Here is a 13,610-nt window from a genome sequence, read left to right on the forward strand (position 1 = left end):
GTCACCTCCCAGCTGGTTTATAAAACGAGCTTTATTGCTCATATGCATGTCATAGAGCGGTAGAGCACAATCTCTCTTGTGCCTGTCAGTATTGACGTAGTCTTTACTTTATTGCTTTCCTTCTTTTCTTTTGTAAATATGAAGGATTTGGGGGAGGTAATGGACAGCTCAAACATTAGAGACTATGAGAGCATCACGTCTTTTCTTGGATCTTGGGGACCCTTTCAGCGAAGGATTTTTTTCGCACTGGCCATCAGCATTCTCCCGAATGGGTTTTTTGGTGCCTATATAGTGTTTGTAGCTGCGACGCCACCTCACGAGTGCTACATCCCTGAAAACAACAGCATCAGTGATATATGGAAGAACGTGACGATCCCTTTGGAAACGGTCAACGGCATCGCAAAGCGCAGCTCGTGCTCGAGGCTGAACCTGCAAATTGTCGGGCAATACTCTGAAAATAAAACCATACCACATGTGGACGTGAATGTGAGTGAAATTCCTTTGGAGAGCTGTCGGGACGGTTGGACGTACAGCAAGGACATCTATCAGTCAACCATTATCACAGAGGTGAGCAATAAGTCATCAATTAACTTCCCTTTGAACATTGTTTCATGGTTTCTAGACGTTGCAAAGTATTTAGTCATCTGTTGGTGTCTAGTTTTCAGGGAGCCAAAAGTTAAAGTAATAAACTTGAAAAAGAATCACCAAGTCAGCATTTCTTTGTTTTTTTATTAACGCGCTCGATTGATTATTGACCAATAACTCTGTGTAAGAGAGCTTATTCAAATAGAGAAGATAAGTAAAATCCAAGCTAAGGGATTTGATAAACTGTTTCTAAACTCAAGTTTAGTTATTGTGGTGGAATTTAATCGCATTCATTTCCCTGTGAGAACGAGATGAGAAACTTTCAAATGTGTTTAAGTATTTTACTGAACAGACCCTCAGAGTTCTTTCCCCCACCGATGGTTCGAAGGTCTCACAAATATCAGGCTGAGATAACAGCAAGTCAGACATAAACTACATTTGTTTGGGGGGCGAGGTCTGCTTTTGCAACGTCTGCTTGCACACAATGTTGAGAGATAAGTGATACCAGTTACATCTAAAAGAACATACTGATAAATGAAGACAACAGCTACACGTTGAGTGTTTACTCAATGGAGATTAAACATCACTAAATGGCAACACCTGAGTGACTGTTAAAGTTTCAAACACTAGTGGTTACTATTACTTCAAGGAGTAATAGTACAATAATACTAATACAAAAGTATATAATACTAAACCACTGATAACACTGCTGCTAGTATGATTGAGATAAGTGTCGCCACTGCTGCTGTTACTTTTCATACAACATTGTGGATATTGGTATTCTTATATTGTACTATTCAAAGGTGCTAAATTCGAAATGCAGAGTATTAATAAAGCAGCAAACAACAATTTGCTATATAAAGATATATTGGAGTAATTTCTACCTGAGCAGAGAATGAACTGAATTTTAGGGCTGTGAATCTTTCAGTATCTCACGATTTAATTTAGATTCTTAGGGTCATGCTAAACTTGAACAAATTAACCCATTTTACTAATTTGGTTTTAGTATTTCTGTGGTAGATCAAGTTAAAGTTACTGTGAGGAACTACTGGTTATGAACCAGTCTCAGTGTAGTCCTGATCCTCTATCAGACCTCCATCAGTAAAGAGACCATCAGAGAGAAGATGGTCTGTTTCTATAGAGTTATTCTTAAAGCTCGTCATCGGAGCCACCGGGTCGGATTCTGGTGAAACCAGATGAACTCATGCAGGTTCACCAGAACCTCCTTCAGCTCAGACTCCAGCAGAGACCGGTCCACCGTGGACAGACCCAGATCCGGCTTCTCTGCAGCCTTGGACCTGCAGTCTGAGCTCCGGAGGGAGGAGGAGAGCTCAGCTCCTGGCAGCAGCAGCGTCTCCTCCTCCTCCTCCTGCAGGAGCAGAGCTTCTCCTCTCTGGGAGCCAACCCGACACCACGCTGCTGGAGACCCAGGACGTATTGCTGGACCTGCTGGAGGGAAAGGGAGGCAACGGGAGAACCAGAACCAGGACTGAGAGGAGCAGACTATCAGACCCTGCTGCAGTAAAACTAGAAGTTTTCTAAAGGGACTCTGGTGCTCAGAAACACTACCACTTTCGTTCACACAAAAAATCCACACAAAATAAAAGTTCCTTGAAGTAACTTTAAGAAAAAAGTCCAAAATCATTGGGCAGTCCTAATGTTGAGAGCCGTGTGGAGGCTATTCGTCAGTCATAGATTTGCTCTGAATAACAAAATTAGTAAGAAAGCTTTTAAAAATGATCGTTTCACTTTATTACCACAAAAAGCAAAAGTCCACATGAGATGTTTCTCATCTTTACAATGCCTGTAGCTTTAACTGAAGAGTGAGGACATGTGTTTATTTTACAGTGGGACTTGGTCTGTGAGAATGCGTACAAATCTCCACTGGCCACTTCTCTCCATTACGTTGGTGTTCTAGTGGGAGGGTTTCTCTCAGGCCAGATATCTGACAGGTTTGTACCGTACCCAGCATTGTCTAAAATAACAGTCCAATTTTACAGTTAGGGATTAAAGTGACTATAATCTGTGTTTCTTACACAGGTATGGAAGGAGGCCAGCACTCTTTCTCACGATGCTTCTTCAGACTGTGTCAATCACAGCACAGATATTCTCCCCGAGTTGGGAGATCTTCACCTTAATTTTCTTCTTCGTTGGTGCCGGGGGGTATTCCAACTATACCATTGCCTTTGTGATGGGTAAGGGTTTTGATCATGCAACGCTTGATGTGTTTAGGCTCATAAATGTCATAAAGGCCAGTCTGAACTGGGAGGTAATACCTTAATTAACATTTCCCCGAACAGAACTGACTAAAACAATGTTTCTCTGGTTTTCATTGATCATTTGTCATATAATGTTTGACACCCACAGGTACAGAAATTCTAAGCCCAAAAGCCAGAGTGTTCTTCTGCTCCCTCGGCGTTTTTATGGGCTCGGCTTTGGGTTACATGGCATTGCCAGCTGCGGCTTACTTCCTCCGTGACTGGCGCACGCTACTGATTGCCAGTGCTGCCTCTGGCCTGATGTACATCCCTATATGGTGGTAAGAATATCCATATGTTGTATTTTACAGTAAGCTTTACATCGCTTAAATGATGTATAAAACCATTCATACTGGAAGAAAAACAAGAAACGTGGTGCTTTTCCAGAATGTTGTTTCAAGAAAAAACGCTTTTGTGTAGTCAAAGATGGAGGTTGTTTGTCTCCACTTTACTCTAACTTCTACAATATTAGTATTTATTTATGTTCAGAAAAGAACACGAAGACCTTCGCCTGGCTTAGAGTTCATCCTTATCGTAATAACATTGCTTTAGGAGCAACAAAATTCAGACAGCTGGCATCTCAAGAATGTATGACTTTATAACCTTGAACCTTTTGTTTTTTCTCATTACTGAGTCACTTCAAGTTTTTTCTTGTAAATGTAAGATTTCCATCTACCCAGCTCTAAAAAAATGTTTTTAACCTTAACAGCCCCTTATACGTCGTCGTGAAGCCATACTGCAATATTTGTGGAGTAATTTATCTTTTGGGAGCCCAGTGAAGAAGTTAACCGCATTTGCCAAACCAACTACATAATCATCACAACTGAAGCCTTCTCTCTTATGAAACCCCACAAATACTGTTTTAAAATACTCCCAATTTAGCATTAACCTCCAAACCTTTGTGGGGTTTGTTGTTTATCACCAACCGTAGTTGTAGTGGGTGTTTCCTGCTCTTCGCCCGAAGGAAATAGTAATGAACCCGTTCCTGCTTTGTGTGCTAGAATGAGGCAATAAAAGGACCTCAGGTCAAAGATGATATGCATGTCCTTACAAACTCCATTACTCACTTTGTTCTGGCTGATTAGACTTAAATGCTCAGAGCTTTGAGGGGAATTTATTTGGTCACAAATATTTATGGTTTAATTTCAACAAAGCTCACAGTATACGCGCTCACAAAGTCCTGGGAGGAGTCCTGTGACCAGCCCCCCTTAGGGTCATGGTTAAGGACCACAGACCTGTTTGGTTTAGTGCACTTTGTCTTGCTGATATGGTTGTATCCCTGTGTTTTACCACTACAGGCTGGTCCCAGAGTCTCCTCGCTGGCTGCTCTATCAGGGAAGAGTGAAGGAGGCTGAAGTGATACTGAGAGACGCTGCCAAGAGTAATAACGTCGAGGCTCCAGAAGCCATTTTTACACAAGCTGAGGTTGCTCGTTTTGATAATTAACTCGTGATAAACATAAACTATAAATGCCTCAGAGGTCCTAAAATGTCAAAATCAAACCTTTTGTTGTTTAATAGCAGTGTTACTGTTATACAGCTACATAAATAATCCAGGTCTGCAATACCATGTTATTATATATTCTCAAATATGAGAACATCAACATTTGTAACTTGTTTTGTAGCCAACTGTTTATATTTCCTGTATTTGTGTTTGTTAAAGTGTAACTTCACCCCCAGGTCTGAACCTAAGGCCTGTTGTTTTTTTGTAAAACAGCATTTTTCATCCTTCCTTCTCAAAAGAAATCTCTTTAGTGACCAGCAGGGGGCGACTCCTCTGGTTGTATAGAAGTCTATGAGAAAATGACTCTACTTCTCTCTTGATGTATTACCTCAGTAAACATTGTAAACATTAGTTTATGGTCTCAATCTCTAGTTTCAGGTCTTCTTCAATACAGCATGATGTTCATTTAGTAAATGATGGTCCATTTAGAGTCAAACAGACCATAAAGCAGGGGATGCTTTAGGGCGGGGCTACCTAGAGCATTAGCGTTATTTAATTTTACGAGGTATATTAGTCCAAAGTGGTCGACTATATTTCAGAATTGGCCTCGAAAGATTAGGGCTCATTTAAAACAGTAGATGGCGTTTTAAGTAATTATCAACCATGAAATGCCAATTTGGGGTAAAAAATTTAAAAAAAATTTAATATTAACACCAGCTGTGATGAAAGCTGTGTTTCATCACAGCACAGTCATATAATTAAGTTAATAGCTTAAAACACGTTATTCATTGTTAATTGTTTCTTCTTCTTTTTTTTTCGCCAGATCCACAAAGCACTGGCTATGAAAGACAAGAAATACAACATTTCGGTTATCGTGAGCAGCTGCAATATGTTCTCTGTTACAGTACTGTGTTCATTTCTGTGGTACGTGTACAATTTCCTCACGACATAAAAATGTGTTAAAAGCGTATAAATCAATCACTTTACTCAACTCATGTCCAAATTAGAGTGTTGGTTATACAACAGAGTAATTACATATGCATGTTTGTGTGTATTCAAGTTGCCGTTTTGAATGTCTCTGCAGGATCGTCGTCACCGTTGGCTACTATGCTTTAATCCTCAACACTTCAAACATGCACAGCGATCCTTACCTAAGCTGCTTCTTGTCGGCTGTGGTCGAAGTGCCGGCTTACATAATTGCCTTGGGACTGCTCAAGTACTGCTCCAGGCACTTCTGCATGTCTTCTACACTCTTCTTTGGAGGCGTTTTTATCCTCTGTGTTCACCTCATCCCAACAGGTAATGCTTGCATTCTCTCTACTGACCACCAGGGGGCGACTCCTCTGGTTGTATAGAAGTCTATGAGAAAATGACTCTACTTCTCTCTTGATTTATTACCTCAGTAAACATTGTAAACATGAGTTTATGGTCTCAATCTCTAGTTTCAAGTCTTCTTCACTACAGCATGATGTTCATTTCGTAAATGATGGTCCATTTAGAGTCAAACAGACCATAAAGCAGGGGATGCTTTTGGGGGGGGGGGGCTACACAGTGATTGACAGGTCTCTACATCACTCCTCCGCATTCAAAATATGGTGACGTCCGTTCATTGTTTGCGAAACAAACAACCTGGCGACGGCCGTAATCCAAGATGGCGATGGGGAAATCGCAAATCTTGAATACACATACAGAACATGTGTTATCAGAATAATACGCAAAGGATAAGATTAAAGATTTAAGAAAACTAAAACAAAACAAACTAACAACAACAACAAACAAAAACATACTGTATATCTAGAGTATATCTAAACATATATATATATATATATATATATATATATATATATATATACACACACACAGCTATAAACATAGTCAAATATTTGCACCCAAGTTTTTTGCATTTTCAGGTTGTTTATTCGTCGCGTCCCTCGGGTGTAAAGCTCTTGACTGTGTTTTTTTGTTTTTATGTCCTTAGATATCCCGAGTGTTCCTGTGGTGCTTGAGATATTGGGAAAGTTCTGCATGACGTCAGCGTTTTGTGTGGTGTACACCTACACGTCAGAGCTCTTCCCCACTGTTGTCAGAAACACAGCAATGGGTTGTTGCTCCATGGCTTCTCGCATTGGAACCATCACCGCCCCCTTTATCATTTATCTGGGTCAGTATATTTAGTTTTTCATTTCTCTGACCCAAACAGGCGCAGATGTGGACGTGTCTAAAAACTTGCATTCTCTCTACTGACCAGCAGGGGGCGACTCCTTTGGTTGTAAAAATCAGTCTAATTGTATAGAAATCTATGGGAAAATGACTACTTTTCATTGTAAACATGAGTTTATGATTTCAATCTGTAGTTTCAAGTCTTCTTCAACACAGCATGATGTTCATTTAGTAAATGATGGTCCATTTAGAGTCAAACAGACCATAAAGCAGGGGATGCTTTAGGGGCGGGGCTACACAGTGATTGACAGGTCGCTACCAGAGATGTATACAGCGTCTCACTCCTCCGCAGTCCAAATATGGTCACTTCCATTCATTGGTTGCCAAAAAAACAACATGGCGAAATCTCTCTCTATATATATATATATTTCATTTTCAAGCAAAACTGCCAAAGATTGTCTGGTTCCAGCTTCTCAAATATGACAATAAGCTGTTTTTCTTTGTCACGTATGACAGAAAATTAGAGATTTAAACTGAAGGCACTACCTTGGCCTCTTATTGAATGTTTCCATTTTTTATATTTCATAGACTCAACAACTGATTGATTAATCCAGAAAATAACTGGCAGATTAATTGCTAATAATGAATAATAGAAGTTGCAGCCCTACTGCAGTAAGAATCCCCATTTGTTGTTTTTTATTTCTGTTAACAATCATTGTACAGAAAGCGTAGTTACTATATTTGTTTTTTTTATAAAGAATTGCACTCAGCTAGCACTCAAAGGATATTTTGAATGTTTTTTTTGCAGGACAATACTACAAGGCGCTCCCATACATATTGATGGGAGGTCTCGCCATTTGTGGCTCCGTCTTGTGTTTCGTGCTGCCAGACAGTTATGGGAAGGCTTTACCAGAGACCGTTTCACAAATGCAGCAGATACGGTGAGTGACTCTGGACATTATGTTTGTTTACTGGATAACGTTTCACCATCTGTCAGACTTTATGTTTGGCTTTCAACTGTTAGAATGAAATATCTGTTAACAAGTCGGTTCAGTGACGAGTTCTTTTCCACTACTATTCTTTTTTTTAAACGCTTAAATTAAAACTTTAATTTAAAATGTTTGTAATTCAAATGAAGAAATATTCATGCCAGATCATTATTATGAGGTCAGGAGATGCTCGTCATACCGTTGTCTGGGAGAAGGTAATGAAATGCAAATAACTAAATTAAATATCTCAGTGCAGAGTTTAATTTGAGTATTTCAACTTGAATAATTTTTAAATAACTTTTCATAATAAACAGCAACTACACCATTTATTGTCCTCATATGTGACAGATTATTTTAGTTTTGCTAGTTTTTTCTTTGTATTGAAATATATATATATATATATATATATATATATATATATATATATATATATATATATATATATATATATATATATATATTTTATAAAAATAATAAAAATAGTTTTATTATTTTATTAAAATAAAATTATGTATATATATAATTACCTATTTTATTAAATATTTTTTATTTATAAAGTCTTGTTTTGTAAGTACTTAAATTCTAATTTGGAAATCGGGACACAGCTGTTACATGTTATTTGTCTGGAGACACAATAAATAAAGTTTGGAAGAAAAAACTAAAAATGTAAAACAAACAGAGAAGAGACGAACGTTGGTTATTGGTTTCCATTTATACTTCCTGTTTGTTTGTTTTTGTTACAGAGTATCTGCTTCATTAATAAAGGGCTTAATTATTTATTTTGTTGAGCTTTACTGTCTCTGCTGCTACTCTGTTAATAAATGTCGTCTCATTGTCGGAACAGGAGAGGAAGAAAAGAAAAGGAAGCAGAAAAAGAAGAGAGCTCGGCTGATTATCAGAGTAAAGAAAGCAAGTTGTAGAGTCATTTTATGATTTTTGAAGCATTTTACTCACCTGTTTGCTTGTAAAGATGTTGTGTGAAATTCTCTGTCACCCACTTAACTTATTGTGAAGTAAGCCCATTTTTTTTAATAAATTGATAGTTTGACTCCAAAAATGTGAGACTCTTTTATCAGCAGAATCAACAATAAAACACTAGAAAGCGTCGTTTATAATTATGAAAATGTATGATTTATTCATAAAGAGGGTTTTTTATTCCCCAAAAACACATAATGCAAAAAAGATATCTGGATTCGATCATCAATCGGTGAATTAAGAGCGATTGGGACATTAGATTATAACTACACAGGGTTTATCCACAGTGCACGCCCTCATCGGTGTGACATCACGTATGTGGGCGGGGCAAGCATCAAACAGGAAGTCGACCCTGCAATGCGTGAGGTGAGGAAAATTAACTCAGCTTCAGCTTGTTGCCATGAGGTCATACAATTGTCTCAGCTAATATACTGCACACACTTTTGATGGAAACATGAATATGATGCACTAGTGCGACAAAATCAGCAACAAATAAATAATGTGTTTTATTATGGTTTGGGTGATTGAGGCAGTGCTGAAAGGCTTTGCTTATGATTAAAATGATTCATCTTACAATAGAGAACCATTGTCTGTGCTCTAGATGAGCGGCCTCTTTATGTCTGTGGATCATTAATCAACCACATAAAAATGCTAAATGCTTTTTACCGTTTAATGTAAATTTACCCTAAAACTACCACTACTAACCAAACCAAACAGCATCAACAGCCACCTCTTAACAAAAACATAACTAATCCTGATTAATCTATGTCAGTGTACAACGGCACCAGTGAGACAGAATGCTGGACTGTAACCTCCATTAATAGTTTTTAGTTACATGTTGAGGGAGTGTGTTGTTGTGACAGTGAGCAGTATTAAGTCTGCATGAGTTGTGGACGGATTTTTCAATCTTCAGTGATAAAGTTCAGCAGAAATCAACATGGAGTCTTAATTCAAAATAATGAACAGGAAAGAGGAAAACATGCAACATGAAATGACATCAAAGTATGAATTAAATCTGCTAGTCTGAATCAATAATCACTGAAGGCTCTGAGTTACTTTTGGTTCCCTTAAGGAAGCATTGTTCCATATGTGATCGGGGCTTTTATTGTGAAGGCAAGAACGGAAAAGATGGAAAAAGTTGATTTGTTGCTGTTAAGATTGTTGTGGGAATAAAGTCATTGCCATCTTGGTGCAGACCACGGAGCCTCCGTGTTATTGTTATTATTATTATCATTATCATATTTATTTATTTTGTTGTTATTGTATTACTGTAATAAAGTATAAGTGAAAATAGTTTACAAAAATATCACAATATATCGCAATGTTTAATATCTGAATTGTCATATCGCAAAATGTCAATAATTTCGTATCGTGACTTAAGTATCGTGATAATATCGTATTAATTATTAGCAAAGGATGAACAAATAAACATTACTTGTACAAATCCTGGTGAACTAGTGGATTAAAATCACTTTCACTTTTGAACCAGTTCTTTTCACGCTCACATGGATGAAAGAGCTGCGGTGTTGAGGGGCAGCACCACGATGTCGTGTCATCTGTTTCCGTGGAAAGCTTCAAGTCATTTCACTTTCAATTCAAACCAAACGGGAGAGCTTTAACATAAAAAAAGAAGAACATTTTTTTTTTCTTGTTAAAAAACAATGCATACAAGTTGTAAAAACTGTTGCTCCTCGCACCGTGAAGTGAAGGAGCTGCTGGTGAAACTGATCTCAGGCCTGCTGGATACCAGCAGCTGTGAATTGACCCTGAAGGGTTCACTGAAGTAAAAGTGAAACTACGCACTGAAGAACCAGCCGTTTGCGTCTTTGTTCGGTTCCTCCGACGGTTAGAACGTTTACAGATGGACTTTACTTCAGATCATCACCTCCGTGTGGAATAACATGACGGCTGCTGAAATGAAGGTGAGTTTTTCTCTTTAATGTTCTCTTTAAATTGCAGTTACGCCCTGTATTAGTTGGAGATATGTTTAACAAAAAAAGAAAGAGATGACCTCATGAAATGTGATTTGGATGACTCTTCATTGACAGAATGGAGACTCGTTAGCCTACAGACGTACATTTATTAGCCTTTTTCTCTATTATAAACTCAATCTTATGAAAAGTGAAAGTGAGGAAACGAGATTTAATTCCAACCATGACAGCGACTCTTTTCTTTTTCGTTTCTTTCTCTTTACACACATCTCTTTAGTGCTTCTTTATGTATTTCATTATCATGTACATTTAATATTGTTAAACAGTGCGTACATTTTTATTTATTGCATAAGTTTCGTTTTATAAAATAGCAGTTGCGTGTTTTATAAATAGCTTTAATATGATCTGAATATTAACATGTGTAGTCATTTCGTAATTATAAATATAGTTATACACAGTATGAATATTTCCATGTTATATGGTTTTTTTAATGGCTGCTCCCAGGCCAGTCCTCCTTCTTTACCAACGTATGCGCAGTTGGTCTAGAAGTGAACAAACGCTGCATCATGATCGGCCGCTAGTCGCCAAATACGCTGTGCGCATGCGCAACATGTATGCTGCGTCATCTATTCTCAGTGATTGTTCACATTGTGAAGGAGTTGTTTATTTGTTGTTAGTTATTCGTTGTTGAATTGATGTTGGGTTTTTTTAGATGAGATTTTTGATGGATTTTTCTTTTGTTAGTTATTATTTAGTATTTAGTTTTTTGGTTTGTTTATTTATGAATGGGGTTACATTGTGAGCACATGCGGTTATAGATGTGAGTAGGCAGGTATGGGACCAGCATGCAATGCCTGTTTTTTTTACCAGAACCAGGTAGTGATAGGAATGATTTCTTTATTTTGTTGCTCGCTTGTTTTTTGCAAAATAAATCATAAGAAACATGAATTACATTTGACTCCTCTGCCTGCGTAAACACATACTCATGATGTGGCACTTTGATTTAAGTTTGATTTATATATTTCCAACAAACGGCCAATGCACATTTATTTACAAAACTATCTTTAGCATCTTTTGATGGAATAGTTTGTGCATATTCTTAAGCAGTATTCTTAAGAAAAAATGTTATTTGTTCGTCTTTTTCTTTTCTTTTGAGTCTCTTTAACTTTTGCTACTTTTCTGGAAGCTGTAATTTGCGCGTTATCCATAAAACAGAAAGTACATTCAGACTCCTTGTACTTTGGTATTTACTTGTTGTGTTGCTTTATATCTCTACTCCACTATATTTTAAATCATATTGTGTTATTTACTCACAACATAATGTTGAAGATGAAACCAGCGTTTTTTTTTAACTTGCTTAAAGAATCTGAGCACTTCATTGTTTTGATAGTTTAAACTAATGAACAACGTGGATGGGTGGTAGGCTGCCAGTAAAAGCTGTAAAAGCAGTAATAGTACAACATAAAAATACTCCATTACAAGAAAAGGTCCTGCACTGAAAATGACATCATCAACAATCATCAGCAATATCATATTCTTAATATCATAATATCATATTCTTGGGTTATTATTCGTGATGCATTAATGTGAAAGTAGTGCAGTTATAATAATAATAATTTTAACTATTTCATATACATATAAAGTAATTATATGTTTTGTTTGTAAAATATCAATCTGTCAAGTAACTAAAGTATTCAAGTAAATAAAAAGTACAGCATGTGCCTCTACATTGTAGCGGTATTAAGTTGCATAAAGTTGAAATACTCATGTTAACCTTAAAAATTGTACTTGAGTACAGTACATCAGTAAATGTACTACTATAGGACCAGCTGCGACTTTAAAATACTACTTGCATACAGTGGTGGAAAGTAAGTACATTTACTCAAGTACTACTACTTTTACTATAATTGAGTATTTCAATGTTCTGCTACTTCATACTTCTTCTCTAGTACAATACTTCTTTCTCAACTACATTTATTTGATAGTTAATGTGCAGATATAACAATTAAAAAAGCAATCAACCAATAACTGATGATGTATTATTATAAAGGTTAAGACTTTATTGATCCCTGAGGGGAACCTTCATTTATTTTTATATTCCAATAACCTAGTATTCATTGTTCTGATACGGGTACTTTTACATTTTCTACTTTTAAGTGTATTTTGATGCAAATACTTTTGTACTTTACACAAGTCAAATTGTGAATTCATGACTTTTATTTGTGACATAGTATTTCTACACTGTGGTATTGCTACTTTTAATTAAAGGTACAGTTCACCCTAAATATAGAAACACATATTCTTCTTTTTTGTTATCATTTTTTCAATACTTGAGGTTGAATTAAGGAAACAGCAAATCATTTTTTGGCAGGTTGAGTTTTTGTTACGTAATTTGTTGGCGCTTTGAGCCCCACAAGCCGAGTGCGTTTCAGTCCCATCATGTTGGAGAGAAGGAAGAAATCTCTACTGCTGAAATCTCCAACAACAGGAAACTCACATCAGAACAATCTCGATTGATAGATAGCGCGACAGGTAAGAGGACCGATGTGTATTTTTGATTTAGGGGTGAACTGTCCCTTTAAGTAAAAATCTGAGCACTTAAACACTTCAATAGTTCAACACTCTGGCAATGACTTTTGAGACTTTAGCACACAGCTACTTGTTTACATTTAATCTTTCTCTTTGAGTTTTAAAAATATTTGTATGTATTTATTTTACTGTGGAATTGTCTCATTTATTAGAATAAATGATTGTTTTCGTACCACCTCTCTCTTGTGTAGCCTAAAACTGCAGGTTGTTGTTAAAACATCAGATTTGATAAATGAACACCAGATGTCACTACAGCTACAGCTCAGCTTTAGTTAAACTCAGCTCCTGAAATAACCACTAGATGGCATCAACACCCTAAATATAACCAACATGAAGTTGACCTGGTGCTGCTTACACTCTGCTAATGGTGTTTAATGACTCACAAGCTGCTTGACTCATTTCTTATTTACTCACCCTGAAACTTGTCTTCTGACCTGAAAACACATGTGTTTGGAATTTGCATGTGTGTGAAACAGAGTAGACCTCGACAGTTCACCGTAGAGACGTAACTTTTTTTTTAATCAGTAATCACCCTCTCGAGTCCTACTGTAAAAACAGGAAATGAATCTTCGTAACCGGGGCAGTGACACTTGGTCTACTTTGAACTCAACCAGCCTCTAGAGACCTGTTTTTTACATAACCCCGTCACGAGAACGTTAGGGCTGAACAAACATGTATCA

General features: G+C 37.0%; 1 protein-coding gene across 2 annotated transcripts; it reads left to right on the forward strand.

The window, feature by feature from the left end:
- Positions 1 to 62: 62 nt before the first annotated feature.
- Positions 63 to 8,518, forward strand: slc22a4 (solute carrier family 22 member 4). Of its 2 annotated transcripts, none has more exons than XM_079172083.1 (10): positions 63 to 567; positions 2,434 to 2,537; positions 2,626 to 2,780; positions 2,953 to 3,124; positions 4,142 to 4,268; positions 5,110 to 5,210; positions 5,371 to 5,585; positions 6,265 to 6,447; positions 7,255 to 7,387; positions 8,179 to 8,518. In XM_079172083.1, exons 1-10 carry the CDS (start codon positions 139 to 141, stop codon positions 8,366 to 8,368), a joined length of 1,809 nt encoding a protein of 602 aa, XP_079028209.1. In that variant the 5' UTR covers positions 63 to 138; the 3' UTR covers positions 8,369 to 8,518. The 2 variants fall into 2 exon arrangements, with proteins under 2 accessions (XP_079028209.1, XP_079028210.1); XM_079172084.1 differs by having other exon boundaries at positions 8,280 to 8,518.
- The last annotated feature ends 5,092 nt before the right edge of the window (positions 8,519 to 13,610 follow it).

Source organism: Pholis gunnellus (genome assembly GCF_910591455.1).
Source record: "Pholis gunnellus genome assembly, chromosome: 13".
NCBI lineage: Eukaryota > Metazoa > Chordata > Actinopteri > Perciformes > Pholidae > Pholis > Pholis gunnellus.

What these genes read in the sequence shown, in the direction of transcription:
- slc22a4 (XM_079172083.1), top strand. Translation starts at nt 139, where the DNA reads ATGAAGGATTTGGGGGAGGTAATGGACAGCTCAAACATTAGAGACTAT. An exon ending in TCAGGCCAGATATCTGACAG is followed by an intron (nt 2,538 to 2,625) that starts GTTTGTACCGTA and finishes TTTCTTACACAG; the next exon opens with GTATGGAAGGAGGCCAGCAC. An exon ending in TCACAAATGCAGCAGATACG is followed by an intron (nt 7,388 to 8,178) that starts GTGAGTGACTCT and finishes TTTTTGTTACAG; the next exon opens with AGTATCTGCTTCATTAATAA.